We start from the raw sequence: 15,104 nt of genomic DNA, 5'->3' as shown, positions 1-15,104 counted from the left end.
AGAGGGACCCCTGTGTGCACAAGTAGCCCCAGAGTGGCCCTGCCAACAGCCCCAGGGACCTCCAGTCCCAGGCACCCAGACCAGCTGGAACCCACGACCCTGCAAATGCTCCCTGTGCCCAAAGCAAATGCAAATAAGAGCTGAGGTGTGAAAAATAAAGATTGTTAATTTATAGAAGAGCAGAAACAAAAACTACCCAATGTATTTTCAATGCAAGAATCTTTATAAGAACAATCCATAAAAGGTATTAACATTGCAAAAACCTATGTAACAATGTATGAAACATACATGTAGAAGAGAATAACAAACTCTAAAATACATTTAAAGATGAAAATGTAACAACGAATTCTGAAACATATATCCAGAAGGGTGGCACCCCTGGCTGGCATCTCCATCGGTCCTGGAAGCAAAGCAGGCGACAGGGTCACTGCAGCCAGGCACAGAGGGCTGTTCCCTGTGCCCCCAGGCTGGCACACGCTGGCACAGCAGGACTCTGCTGCCAGCACTGAGCCTGCCTGGGGCTGGGGGCTGCCCCCAGGCAGTGGCACCCAAAGCACGGCCCAAAGCAAGGCCAGGGCAGGCTGGGGGTGCTGCTTGTGCCACCAGAAGCCAGGGCCACCCCCAGGCACTGTGTCCCTGAGCAGGGCCACCCAGCCCAGCCCCAGCCTGGCAGCAGGGGACCCACTCTGCCTGTGGGCAGGGCATGGCCAGCGCCTGCCTGGGCTTGGTGTCCATCCCAGGACAATGTCCTCCTGCTCACCTTTCTCATCCACTTCCACGTCTTCAACATCATCCTCCATTTCCACTTCCGTCTCTTCCTCCATTTCCTCCTCCATATCCAAATCTACATTCACATCCACCTCTACCTGCATCTCTTCCTCTCCATAGTCTTCAACATCTGCTTCAGTGTTTTCCTCCACATCAGTGTTAATGTCCACCTCCATCTCCTCAGTGTCTGTGACAGGCTGCATAGGGAGCAAAGCCTCACAGTGGGGTCCCTGTCCCACAGCATCCCCCACAGAGCCCCAGCCCACCTCCATGGAATGGCACTGTACCTTCACTGGGACAAAAACTGAGCATCCTGCAGGGATGGATGGCAAGATGCAGGCAGCAGGGAGATATCCTGACTGAGCTGTGTCCAGCTCAATAGCACACACCTCTCTTTTAAGAACTTGGTGATTTCTATAACTATTTCCCACTGAATTCGCCTCAGCAGGATTTTCAGACACTTTTCCTTTAACAAATGTTCAGATGAACTCTTCTACTGCTTGGAAAGGATCCATCACTTAGTCTTAACTTACCTATTCTCGCCAGACCAGGCTGCTCAGAGTCCTTTCCTCTCTGCCCTCGGCTGTTCCCAGGGAAGGGACATCCACAGCCTCTGTGCCCAGCCTGGTTCTGTGCCTCACCCCCTCAGTGTAAAATACCAATTTCCTTAGATACAACCCAAATCAACCTCCTGCAGCTGAAATCCATCCCCCCTTCTCCTCCCACCACAGACCCTGCTGAACACTCTGTCCCCATCTTTCCTATGGGACCCTTCAAGCCCTGCCCAGCTGCAGTGAGGCCTCCCCATGTCTCTCTCTTCTCCGGGCTGAGCATCTCCAATTGTCTCTTCATGGGAGATTATAAAGTGAAACAAAGGCACAAGCACTGCTGGGCTCCTTCCTCCAGTCACCTTCTCCTTCCCTGACCCCTGTGTGTGAGTGTAAGTCTTGTTCTTGTCTGCCACTTCTGGAAGCCACACAAGCCATTTTGATCCTGGAAACCTCAGAAAGAAATACTTTATTTTTTTCCTTTCCAGTACAATCAGTTTCTCAGCTTTTAAAATCTGAACAAATAGACATAGTTTTAAAAACAACAGAACACAGTCTTTTAACAGGATCAGTTATCAACTGCCTCAGAAAGCTGCCCATGCAAGGACAACCTCATGGACACCATTTCCTTACTCTGCAAGCATTTTTTTAAAATTCCCAGTTTTATACAAAGTTCCTTTCACTTTTTAACATGAAGAGCTGAGAACTGAAATAATGAATAATGTCCATAGTTTCAAGTGACTAGTCAGGAATAGTCCAAACATAGCACCATTTTCCAGAAGGTCAGACTTCTTCCTTGTCGTAGTTTTATTACAGTCAGTCCTGGCTCCCTCTTTTCTGGGGAGGCCATTCCTGTTCAGCCACTCTAACCCAGCTGGAGAACAGGGAGCCTGGCCCTTGGCTTGGTTTTCTCTTTGGTTTTCTCCCTGGTGTGAGGGGATGGAAAAGGGGCTTAGGCAGGATGCTCCCCTTGCAGGGTGAGGGCTCCCCTGGCCCATCACAAAGTACTGAGTGTTGGTTTCCGACTCTTTCCTTAGGCTGGAGAAAAAAATAGGTTTTGTTGTCCAAGGGCAGGTTTAGCAGGATGCCCAATGGCAGCAGTGGTTGTTCCTCAGCTGGAGAAGTGTCTCAGCAGCTGGAGGGTCGCTCCAAATCAGCAAAGCCCAGAGCAGTGAGAGTGGATTCTGATGCTGTGAGCACCTGGCAGGGCTGGGCAAGTGGTGGGGGGCCCACATGTCCTCTGTGTGCTCCCACAGCTGATGGCTTGCCCTCCCCTGGCAGGGGAAGGAGCTTTTACTGCCCAGGGGAACATGGTGTGGCTACTGGACTCAGTGATCCCTGTGGCCCTCCCCAGCCTGGGAGCATGTTTAAGGGAGCTCACCCAGATTGTCTGGGGGACAAAAGGCACCCAGATGTATCTGAGCTGGGAGCTGCTAGATTTGTGCTGGTCAGAGCAGAGAGCTGCTCCTTTATGCAACTGGGGGGATCAGGGAGGCAATCCTGGTGCAGAAGAGCAGGGACAGCCTGGTGAGGGTGACAGGCACTGCGTGAGAGCCAAAGGCTGGCTGGTGTGGAGGGGTTCATGAGCTGCACTGCTGATACAAATCTGTTCCTCTGCTATAAAGTGCCCGAGTTGCTGGGTAGAGGCTTTTTAATTTCCTCCTCATCCTAATAATGAAGTCCACATTGGCTGATCAGCAGAGAGTGCCCATGGTGGGCTCCTAGGGAGAGGTGATTCTGTGTGCAACAGCTCTGTAGGGCAAGGCTGGAGCTGCTCAGGAACATGGACAACATTTTCCAGCCTGCCTATTCAGGGAAACCAGAGTCAAGCTGGTAAAATTATGTGAGTTGTTTATTGTGAGCTGAGGTATGCTCAAAGATGCCCTGCCTTGTTCCACATCACTGTTGGTCCCAGGGCTACTGGCCTCCCAGAAGAGTATGAGGAGGATGCAGGCTCCTGCTCCTCCCCTGCTGCACTTACAACGTGGAGCAGGGATGAGACAACCCTGCCTGGAACGAGATGATGGAGTTCAAAGTTTAAGCAATAATAAGGAGCAATAAAACAGGAGAGAGCCAGAGCTGGAGGAGAGGACTGCTCTGTGCCCAGCTTCATCTCTGCAGAGACCTATGGATACATCTCTCCTCCGGGAAGACACGTGTTTTCCATGTCAGTCCCAGGTGTTACCAGAGAGCCCGGCAAAGTGGGATGGCAAAGCACAGCAGCCCCAGGGAACATGGGGCTCTCTCCAAACACTGCTGCCATGGCTTTCAGCTACTCAGTGTGGGTCTGTGGAGTATGGCAACGGATATAGGGGCAGCATTAGGAAACTGGAATCAGATGAGCACCATGACACAATTGTTCAAAAATATATATACACATACCATATATATATATATATATATACACATATGCATATGTGTTTTCCTAATGCACACCCTCATATGCTCCATAAGGCATGTGCATCTGTATGGAGGAGGGAGCATTATAAATGGATTTACCATACACAAGGAGGGCTGCCATCTCAGAGAAGGGAAGCCAGTTCCCAGAGGGATGTCTGAATACGTGTGTTCTTAGAAAACTACAATTCCTGTGGTGAGTTTTGTTCCCTGCAAGGAGCCTTGGCTCTGCTTGAGTCTCTGGATTAAGATGCAGGTGGTCTTTAGGCCAGAGAAACTATTCCTCAGCTGATAACTACAGGGCTTTATTCTTCGAGAAATGATAAATCCACAAAAATAAAATTTAAAAAAATGTTTTTGCCTCCAGCTTACTCTTGAATTGTCCTTCTGCAGTCATCAGCCCAGGAGCCAAAGAACATCCCCAGACAGGAGGCAGTGATACTGCTGCACCAGGGTCAGGACAGTTGCTGAGCATCAGGAGGGGAGTACCAGCATGGTGGAGTTAAAGAGAAGTGGGGCAAACAAGATTAAGGAAAAAAAAAATTGTAGCAGCTTTTCATAAAAAAAATTATCCCAAGAACTGTTGTCACATTGGAGCGAGTCTGTGTGATATAATTTAATCCTGTCCTTCACAGCAGAAGGAAGACACATGGCATGGCAGCGTGGCTAATGCTGCCTCCTCTCCACCTTCTCCTCCAAGTGCCCGACCTGTTCCGCCAGCTCAGACACCTTGGCTTGGCAGTCAAGCAAGTTGTCCTTCAGTCCTGTTATTTCCTGAGAGTGGGCAGCCAGTGTCCCGTTCATGTGGTCCATGTAGTCCCACAGACTGCCCGTGTGTTTCTCCAGTTCCTCCCTTATGCCGTCCAGGCTGCCGGTGATGGTGCCCAGCCTGCCGCAGGCACTCTCCACCCGCGCCACCCGCTCGTCAAAGTGAGACACCTCCTGCTGCAGGCCGTGGGCCACGCTCTTGCAGGAGCTCAGGTCGCTGACAATCCTGGCTTTGAGTCGCTCCAGGTCTCCCTTGAGGTTCAGGACACGGCGATTGCTGAAGAAAAGCTGGGAGCCTTGGTCGTTGACTTTCTCCTGGATGGAGTGGACCTCATCCTCAATCTTCCTCTCATGCTCATCGAGTGAGGAGTTGATGTGTGTCACAGTGTCTGAGTACTGGGAGACAGAGTCCTTGAGCCCTGTCAGAGACTTGCTCACCGTGTTCAGGTTGATCTTTAGCAAGGTGATCTCCCCTTGCAAAGCCCCCGAGGCTTCCTCCTCGATTCGCCGCTGGATCTCCAGGATGGTGGCGTTCAGCTTGCGCAGGAGGTCGTAATTGCTGTCCATGCGGAGGAGCAGGTCCTGGTTCTTGTTCTGGCAGTCCTCGATCTCGGTCCGGAAGGTCTCCACATCTTTGGAGGCGGAGGTGCAGCCCAGGGAGCAGGTGCTCTCCAGTGTGATGAGGCGATTCTGCAACACCTCCAGTGTCTCATCCGTCCGTTTCCTCATGCTGGCAAGCTCCCCTTCCAGCACAGGCACCACTGCTCCGTCCATGCCCGTGGGAGAACTGACATTGTTCAGCTCTCCCACAATGGTCATGAACCTGTCCTCCAGGGTCTGCATTTTATCTTCAAAGGCAGTCCTCATGCCATCCACCTCTGCCACCACTGTGCCTTTCATGCTGTCCTCTATACCAGAGCAGCAGCTCCCCGTTTCCTTCTCTGTAGCATTCAGCCTGGCTTCCAGGTCCTCAAAGCGCCCTTCAAAGAGGTTCCCTAGGGTGACAGTGGAGATTTCTCCATCCAGGCGTGAGTGCAGGTTCTTCTGGGACTCGGAGATGCTGTGAAGGCCTTTCTCAAGGATATTCATGCGATCAGTGAGGTAGTCCAGGTTGCTGCAGCAGCTTTCCACCACCGTCAGCCCTTGGATCTGGGTTTCCAACTGAGAGATCTCTTTCTTGATCTCCAGCTCCTTCCCATCCAGCGTCTGCTGCAGCCGCAGGTTGGCAGCTTTCTCCTCCTCGCACTGCTGCCGCACCTCTTGGATGCGGAAATCACACGTGGTCTGGATCTTGCCCAGCTTCTTCTCGAAGCCGTCGAGCAGCTCTCCGCGCAGGCTGCTCAGCCTCGTGTCCACGTACTCCTCCAGCAGGTCGATGGAGGTGAGGGGCGAGGGCCGGGCGGACTCCAGCAGGTGCTTGATCTGCCCGTCGTGGTCCAGGACCATGCCGCGCACCTCGTGCAGCAGATCTGCCTTGGTTTTCAGCACGTCGCTCACCTCCGTCACTTTGGTCAGGATCTCCCCCACGGGAGGGTAGGTGGCCATGTCGGCTTTGTCCGCCACATCCACCAGGCCGTCGGGAATGATGCCGAAGCCCACGGAGGAGTCTGGCGTGCCCGGGCTGTTCATCAGGGAGCCGATCATCTTGGTGGTGTCCTCCTGGATGGCCAAGCGCAGGCGGTCCCCCAGCCCGCTCACCATGGTGTGCAGGCTGTCGTAGGACTGGGACAGGCGCCTCACCTCCTCCTCCAGCCGATCCAGGCGGTCCCCAAAGAGGCCGGGCAGCTTCCTGCCTGCACAGGGAAAGAAATAGAGAGGGCTGGTGATGCTTTAACTTCCCTCCTTTAAATCCTTTCCCATCATAGCCATGTGTCCCATCCCCTATTACTGTCATTTCAGCAAAATCTCAGCCCACATCTCTCCTTAAGCTATCAGGAAACCTTCTTTCCTTTTGGGATCCAGCCCTCTGTTCCCAAGTGCAACAGCAGATGATAACAGCCCAGGAGAGCTTCATCTTGAGATGCACTCTATCAACCCCATAATTAATGGAAAATTCTCTAAATCAATGAGGAAAGGCAATTTTTAAGCTGCATGTTTTGAAAGAAACAAGATTCAGAAAGCAATCAAATGTCAGGTCTCTGATAGAAAATATGTCACTCACTGAATTTCTGCCAGATTCATGTTCTGTGCTGGAACAGAGAGAACAATGGTATGGTGACCTGGGGACATGAAGCAGGAGCAAAATCTCACCATATTGATTCTTTGGTCCTGGAAACAGGTCAGGGTGGCTTTTGGGATAGGGAGGAAGTCTGGGCATTGGAAACATCTTTTGCCCAGGAGGCATTTTAGGGCTGGGATGCTGGGGCAGAAGGCCAGGCTGGTCTGTCGGGCTGTCATGGCACCCTTCTCCCATGAAGCCTGGGCAGCACCTCCAGGACAGCTCGGTCACTGTCTTGTATCCAATCTTGTATTTGGGCCTGAAGAAGGTGCGGTACCTTTCCAGGAGAGGGAGAGAGAAGACAGTTTAGAGAAGCAACCTCAACATCAAGCAATAGAGCAGGGTCACAGTCCTGTTGGACTGGGAGACCTGGGCACATGGGAAAGCCTGGCTGAAACCCTTGTGTTGCACCTACAGACCATGGCCCATCTTCTCCAAGAGCTCTTGCTGCACCACAGCTCAATGTAGCATTATGGTGGGGTTTTTTTTCAAGTATATTTTAACCTGGGACATTGTGTTGATTTAGAACTGCAGCTCTAAGTGTATTGCTGCAGTCCCTGGCCTGATAGGTGACCACTGTGACAGGTGCCACACTGTTTGGCAACTTCTGGCCAGCAGAGCACAAGATGAAATGATGGAACTGATTTCAAAAGCCCTGCAAGCTCACATCCCTTCCAAAAGGGAAGTGGACCGCTTATAAAAGTGGTTTGCACTTTGAATTGACCTACAGAATTTCCTAGTGAGATCAAAAAATCCTCTTCTCAACTGTAATACTGTCTAAAAGACCCCATGATGGTTAAAATCCCTTTGAAAAGGTGTTTTCTCTCTGTGTGGAGGGCATCAGTTCACTGGGAAGCCTACAGGGGCTTGGGCTGGCCTGGTGAGGGTCTCCAGGGTGATGCTGTGATGTGCACAGAGGGTTGGCTCCTTACACTGCCTCCTGCCCCAGCTGGGATGCCCTGGGAAGTGTGTCCATCATTAATTTGGGTACCACAGCATTGATCCTCCCACACCCAGCACACAAAGTGCAAGCCCACCTCACACCTTCCCCCTCTGCTGTGGCTCTGATGGGGTCCCAGCAGCCATGGGGGAGGATTCAGCTGCTCCCTGCTTGTCTGTGGGACTTCCCTGAGAGGCAGCAGGGATGGACAGGACCCTGCTGGCACCTGTGTCCCCCCTGCCATACAGGGCTGACCACAGCACTTTTCTCACCACCTTTAAATACCAAAGCTTTAAGCCTGCCTTTTGGAAATTTCCAATCTGAATTTTCCAGGGCCTGAAAATCCTGAAGTTTGCTGTTTTGCAATAACACACATGTTCAGCCTCTTGTTCTTCTCCAGCACGTTCAGCAGAAGGTCTTGGAGGAGCAGCACAGCCACCCATGCTGCAGAGGGGCTGCAGAAGGCACTTATCCATCAGTCAGGGCAGCACATGGGGCTGATTCCCTGCCATCCACGTCCTTGTCCGAATCCACAGTGTCCCCAGCCCTGGCAGTGCTGCTTCCACACCATTCCCAGCAAGATACAGCCACCTCCATGCACACCACAGGGCAGGGGGATAAACCAAGCCCAAATCCTCTGCTCTTTGAATCTCTTCAAAATTTCTCAGCATCAATTTCCCAAAGGGACAGTTTCAAAACAAGCTCTTCTTGTTACTCCTCTTCACAGATGTTGCTGAATTTCAGTGATCTTTCCTTCCCTTGTACTGTGTAGAAACCTGCCTGGATGTACCATGGGAGATTGCTGCTCCTGCCACTGTCAGGGGGTGAAGAAAGGAGGAGAATGGCATCCAAAAGGCAGAGCACCTTCTCTGTGTCATCCCAGCCTCTGCAGAGGAGCTCAAAGCTTTGGCCACCTCCAAAACTTTCTACCCCTGCTCCAAACAAGGAGAAAGCAAGGGGAAGTGTTTGCAGCCAGCTGCACAAACAGTAGCTGATGGTCCCAGCACATGGAAGACCCATGCTTCCCTTTTGTCCATGGATGCAGCATCTGAGGCTCTGCAGAAAATTCAGCTGTGGGCCTGTCTGCCCTCAGAAAACATCCTGGTTTGTTTGAAGGAGACAAACAGAGGACATAGTGGAGATCTCCTCCATGGGTACCAGCAGCTGCAGGATGTCCTGAAGTCCCTGAATGCTGCTGAAACATTTGTGATGGAAAGAACAAGTGAGTGAGTGGGTCCTGCTGCCCATCTCTGCCAGCAGAGGATGTGAGCAGAGCCCTGACACCACCAGGACATGGAGAGTCCCAGCCAGCTCCACAGGATGGGGACCAGGCTCTGACAAAATCTCCTCTCATCCCACTTTTCCTCTGTGCACAGCTCAGCTCCACTCCTCAAGGCTGGGGAGGATGCAGGAGAGCAGCTGTTCCACATGGAGCAGCATCCCCAGAGGGTGGTGAAGCACAGAGTCCCAGTGTCTGCCCTGCAGCACCAGCAGCTCCAGCTGTGGCACAGTAAAGTGTTTCCCTCCTGTTTGCTACTGCTGAGGTAGCAAAGAGTTTTGAAAATATTTTCCTGGAGCAGGAAGCACTGAGCCATCCTCAGCTACAGGTTTAATTTCCTCGTTGTCTCAGTCAGGTTCTCACCAAGCTGCCATTGTTCTGCCACACTGCAGGTCCATGACAAACTGCTTTCCTACACACGTGCACAGGCACCTCCCCACTCCCCATGATCTCCAGATTTATTCCTGAATCATAGAACATCCTGAGTTTGAAGGGACCCATAAGGATCATTGTGCCCAGCAAGTGCATAGAACGCCCCCAAAAATCACATCATGTGCCTGAGAACATTGTCCAAATGCTTCTTCAACTCTATCAGGTTTGGTGCCATGATCAGCTTCCCTGGGGAGCCTTTTCCAGGGCTCAGCTGCCATCTGGGTGGAAACCCTTTCTTGGTATCCAGTCTAAACCTCCCCTGACAGTTCCTGAGGAGGGATAGAGCTCCCTCTCCCTCCTGACAGATTCCACCTTGCCTCCTTCCAGCATCACTGCCCTGCCACTAACTGCCATGTCCAGGAAAAGTCCTTTACTGGGGGCTCATGGTCAGAAAGGTGGCACAGGGTCTCAGGAGAGAGAGGTCTTTGGGAGGGGAAGGGAGCCAGCCCCCAGTGTCCCCCATACTCACAGCACTTTCCCTGGGCACTTGGGTCCCCAGCTGCACTTGTGGTACTCAGCCTTGACGTAGCTCTCAGCCCCGTCCTGCAGCGTGCACGTCACGTTGCGCTGCACCACGTAGGCACAGAAACTCCTGGGGAGAAACACAGCGAGTCACTGTCACCCCCTGCCCAGCAGACAGCAGTGCCTGCACTGCCAGACACTGCCAGCGAGGTCTGGGGGGCAGGAGCTGGAAGGAGCCCTCCCACTTGGGCAGGGACATCACAGCCATGCTGCAGGAGCGTGGTTCCTGTCACAGTCACAGCCGTGTTGTCACCAGTGCTGGTGGTGTCCCCAGAGCTGGGCTGTGCTTGGCACAGCATGGGCTGTGGTGAGACAGGCTGTGAGGACAGTCAGAATCCCAGCAGAAACAGCAGTTGTAGGAACAGCATCCCAGAAACAGCTCCAGCAGTGCCTGGCAGGGGGGTGTCCTGCAGAGTGTCCTGCTGCAGCTGCTGGAGTGCTGCCAGTGCAGGGGCCAACACAAAAGCCTTCAGCCCTTGCTGTGGGTGCTGCCACAGATGGGACAGAGAGGAGATGCTGCTCTGCAGGGCTGCAGCATTGTGGGTGCCTCCATCATGAAGGCAAGGACAGAGCAGATCTGTGACGGAGGCTGGAAACCCCTTCAGATCTCTAGGACGGTTAGCACAGAGAGCCCCTTCCCTCCTGCCATCCGCCTGCAGCTGGGTGCCACAGGTACCAGGCAGCTTTCCTGAGCCAAGCAGCAAAGCCAGGCACTGAGGAGAAGTTGGCTGGGAGGAAGGCAGTGTGTGGGAAGGGTGTAGGACTGCTGGTAGGACAGATGGAGGCCAAGGCTGCTCCAGCTGAAGGCAGAGCTGGCGGCAGGAGCAGATGGACTTGGTCCACAGGGGCAGAGACAGCAGGGATGTGTGGTGAGGCAGGGATTAAGGACAGGGGGCTGTGGCAGACGGCAGAGCGGGAGGAGAGGAGGGCACAGGCTCACAGAGCAGAGCAGAGCTGAGGCAGGAGGTCAGCGGGATGGAGCAGATGGGCCAGCGCAGGCTGCAGGTGCAGAGAGGTGTTCAGTGAGGCGGGAGGACGTGGCTTCCCCTGTGCCAGCTGGGGGCTTGGTATGGATGGGTAGGGAATGGACTTTGTCTTCACCTGTTTGCCATCAGTGCTTGTCCCTCCTTCATCAATCTTTCCCCACTCAGGGTGAGCCAAAGTCCTGCTGCTCTGGCCCCTGAGTGTGCCATGGTGGGGGCTGGGGGAGGGCTGTGCACACCCACCCTGTGCATGCACACCCACAAACAGGAGACACCACAGCCCTCCTTACCAAACCCTTCTGCTCCATCCTGGCAGTCACAGTCCCTTTCCTCTGCCTCCACCTGCCAGAGGTGTCTCAATATCATCCAGAGCATCATGGCAAGCCCATGAGAGCTGGGCTGGGGCCCCGCAGCTCGTTTCTGTGCTTAGCCCTGAGGCTGCTCTCCACAGGCCATGTGATGGCCATGCCAGGGAACTCCAACTGCATCCCAGTCTGTGACCTGGCAGCTGAGCTGCAGCAACCCCAGCTGCCTCCCAGGGCCCCCATTCAGAGGTCCTGAGCACGGTCTCCAACAGCCCGCCCAGGGCAGGAGCTCTCTCAGTGAAGCTGCAAGGTGTGAGTAGGGTTATCCTCCTCCAAGTCTCTCTCTGCTCCCTTCCAGCACAGATCCCCACCCTCAGCACATCCTACTCACTCCTTCAGGTGCTGTACCAGCACATCCACCCCGGCCCCTCACCAAGACCTCCCTCTGATCCCCTGGGATGGGCACACAACTCTCATTTGTGACTGGCATTTCCAGCCTGCCCAGACCTGAGTGGCTCTGCCCCGGCAAGGGGCTGCCAGGCTCAGAGCAGGAGCAGGGCCCTGTGCTGCTCCCTGCTCCTCCACAAGTGAGTCATTCATCCGTGCACAGGACCACAGGAGAAGGAAGGCAGCCACTTCTCTTAGCTGGAGGCAGGGGAGTTCATGTGTGTATGTGGAAACTTAGGATCACCATCTATCCATAAACCTGCTTACAAACACAGCAACTGCCTCTGTTAGCTACTAGCCAGTGTAGGCAGATCTACTAGCCACTACTAATAAACACTGCCTACCTGTGACTGTTGGGGTTAGTGTGGCTCTGGCTCACTTTCCCTCTCAGAACCCCTTCCCTTCTCACACACCTGTAGCAAGCAGTTTTATGGCTCCAGACTGATGTTTTTAGAGTGAGCAGCTGGAAAATGTTATGGGTTTTTGAAAGCTCTCACTGGCACTGCCAGTATTGTTCGTTCCGAGTGTTACTTTATTCATTTCAGCTTGTTCATAACCCCACATCCTCCCTCTTTCAAAGGAGCCCGGCAGAAACTGCTCCAGTGAACAAGCAGAGAGGGAAGCGACAGCCCCCTCTCTGTCCCCAGTGTAGCAGCTCTTATGCAACTGAACGGAAAAAGTCTACAGTTTGTGTAAAATCTACATTCCTCACTGCCTGAGCTTTCCAGGTTTCTAGAAAACGCATTTAAACTCCAGTATGCATGTATTTTACAAGCTAATTCTCTCCCAAACCAGCCTGTTTTCATTTTCACGCGTAGGTCTGTGCACTGCCACCCTCCCCTCCCGCACATCAGCACCCCCTGCCCCCCGCCCGCAGAGCAGGTACACGAACCTACCCCGAAACCACACACGGGCACCCCCATCCCACTCCCGCAGCCCCGTCCCGCACCGCACGCAGCCCGTTCCCTGTTGGAAATACAGCCCCGAACCCTCCTCTGGATGGAGGGGGGCACAGACACACGGACCCCGCTGCGCTGCCGCCAGCCCCTGCTCGGTACCCGGCAGATGACACGGAGCAAGGGCTGCCCGCGGCCGGTACCCGGGCACTGCTGCCCAGCCCGGGATGCCCCGCGGGAGGTTCCCCTGCTCGGCACCGGGGTTCGGGTACCCGCGGCAACCCGATCCCCGGGGATGCTGCCTGCAGAGCCCAGACGCGTGGCCGGTGCCCGGTGGCCGCGGTCTGTTCCCGGTAAGGGATGCCCGACGGAGACCCGGCTCGGTGCCCGGTGCCCTCGGGATGGGTTCCGCGGCCGGGGGTCGCTTACTTGTGCTTGCCCACGGGCTTGCCAGGGCCGAGCTGCGGGCTGGAGCCGGCCGTGTAGAGGCTGTACCTGCCGCCGTAGGGCAGGGGGGCGGCGGGGGGGTAGAAGGCACCCTTGGCGTCGGCGAGGGCCAGCAGCGTCCCCAGGGAGAGGCAGGCGAGCAGCGCTCCGCGGCGGCGCAGCGCCCGCGCCCGCCGCATGGTCCCGGCCCGGCGGAGCGGGATGGGATGGGATAGAACGGCACGGCACGGCACGGGATGGGATGGGATGGGATGGAACGGGGCGGGACGGGGCGGCCGCGGGGCCCCGCCGGGACAGCGCTGCGGAGGGGAGCGGAGCGGAGCGCCGCCCGCTGCGCCCTGCCCGGCCCCTGCCCTGCCTGTCCCGCTCCTTGTCCTTGTCCCTGTCCCTGTCCCTGCCCGGCGGCACACGCCGCTCCGCCGCCCGCCCGTCCCCTTTTGTACGGCGGCGGCGGGGGCGGGCCGCGCTCCTCCTCCCGCCCTCCCACGGCCGCCGACCCCGGCCCCGCGGGCGGGGAGACAAAGCGAAGCCCCCCGACCCCCGTTCTCCGCCCGTCCGGCCCCAGGCAGCGGTGCTGCAGCCCCGGCTCAGCCCGGGCGGAGCGCGGTGCCCACCCCGCGGGGCTGCGAGGGGCTCGCAGCCTCTCCCGGCCCCCTTTTCTCCCCTTCTCCCGATGCCCTCTCCCTGCGCACTGGGCTTTGCCCCCACGGGGCAGCAGGTGCAGCGGGGTCTGGAGCCCTCTGGCTTCTGGTTCTCCCCGGTATCAGCTCTGCCCTGCTTCATCCCGCAGCACAAGCGAGGGAAAGGCTGAAGCGACCCTAACTCTGCTCCCGAGGACGTCGGTGCTGCTGGAGATTGGCAGCTGTCAATCATATGGCTGGCGCCAGCCTGGTGCATCGAGCATCCCCAGAGATCCCAGCACCTGCAGGAAGGGGGAGAGGGAAGCAGAGTACCTCGAGCACCCTGCCCTGCCCTGCCAGCCCTCCCCAGGTTCCACACCATTAACCACAGCGGTTCAAGACCCTTTGTGTGAGCCACAGCTGCTAGGTGGGGGGGAAGGGACCCCCACGTGGGGAACTGGGCATTTCGACAGGGGGTAACATCCCCAGTGCCACCCACTGGAGGTCGTATTGAAGCCCTGCAGAGGTGAAGCCATGCCAGGGAACAGGAAATTTTGTGATCTATGCAGACAGTTACACCCTTGGGCATCCCACCAAAACCTGAACAGAGATTTTTTGATGAGACTCCTGTCTTGGCAGGCAGAAGGCAGATTTAAGTCAGGGAAGCACCATGACAAGGTGTGCCATGCTTCTCCGAAACTCTTGGAGGAAAACAAAAGGTGACTAAAAATGGTGACTGGGTGAAATTGCAAATGAAAGAGTGAAATCTGCTGCTGGGAGAAGGAGGCATCAAGGCTTGGGCTGACACTGGCACTGACACATCAAGGCTTGGGCTGAGACAGAGATGATAAGATATTGAGACAAACAGCCTTTTTCAGTTAAAGTGAGTCTTTGGCTCGGTCTGAGGTGAGTACAGAAACATTATCAGGAGAAGAAAAATCCATCAGAAGGCCGAGCTGGGAGAGGCAAGCTGGACAGACCAGGCAGAAAACCAAGGGGAGGAAGCCTGAGCACTGAAGCAGTGCATCCTCTTGGTTCAAGCTGCTGCAGGGTGTTGCTGAGCTGCCATGTGCCTGTCAGGCTGCACCCCAGAGGTGCTGCAGCGTGGTTTGTACGTGGTACATTTGGCAGCACATGAAGCAATCCTCATCCAGCTGGTGCACTGAATTGTTCTGCTCCGCTGGGATGCTGCAGGAGGGACGGTCCATAAGCAAATCTGTAAAAACAAACAAAAGCCGACCGAGCCTGCCTGGTTTAATGCTGGATGCCAAAGTGGAGAACGAAGCTTGAGCACAGCCTTAATTTTTTTTCCCTGTGCGCAGGGAGTGTGAGCCAGTTCTAATAACAGCATGCTGCACGTGTGTGTCTGAGGCCTCCGGAAAAAAACATCTGGTGTTGCACGGTTTCAGAAAGAGCCCCTGGCCCTGGGCTTTGAGCCTGTGCTGTGCTCAATGGGTACAACTCAGTTAAAATGCTCGTTCATTCTCACCTCCTTCGCTGGGAAAGGAGGGAGGTGGGAATCACTGCTCTTGGG

The 15,104-nt window shown here is 55.1% G+C and overlaps 1 protein-coding gene across 1 annotated transcript; it reads right to left on the bottom strand.

The window, feature by feature from the left end:
* Nucleotides 1–2,786: 2,786 nt before the first annotated feature.
* On the bottom strand, nucleotides 2,787–13,129 carry EMILIN3 (elastin microfibril interfacer 3). Its single transcript, XM_033075379.1, has 4 exons — nucleotides 12,933–13,129; nucleotides 9,820–9,942; nucleotides 6,732–6,976; nucleotides 2,787–6,274 (listed from the first exon to the last, which is right to left on the bottom strand). The coding sequence occupies exons 1-4, from the start codon at nucleotides 13,127–13,129 to the stop codon at nucleotides 4,380–4,382; spliced, it is 2,460 nt and encodes an 819-aa protein (XP_032931270.1). The 3' UTR covers nucleotides 2,787–4,379.
* Between the last annotated feature and the right edge of the window lie 1,975 nt (nucleotides 13,130–15,104).

This window comes from Catharus ustulatus, chromosome 17 (genome assembly GCF_009819885.2).
Source record: "Catharus ustulatus isolate bCatUst1 chromosome 17, bCatUst1.pri.v2, whole genome shotgun sequence".
In the NCBI taxonomy this organism is placed as follows: Eukaryota; Metazoa; Chordata; class Aves; order Passeriformes; family Turdidae; genus Catharus; species Catharus ustulatus.
The sequence above is the reverse complement of the archived record's forward strand: the minus strand, read 5'-3'. Positions and strand labels throughout refer to the sequence as shown.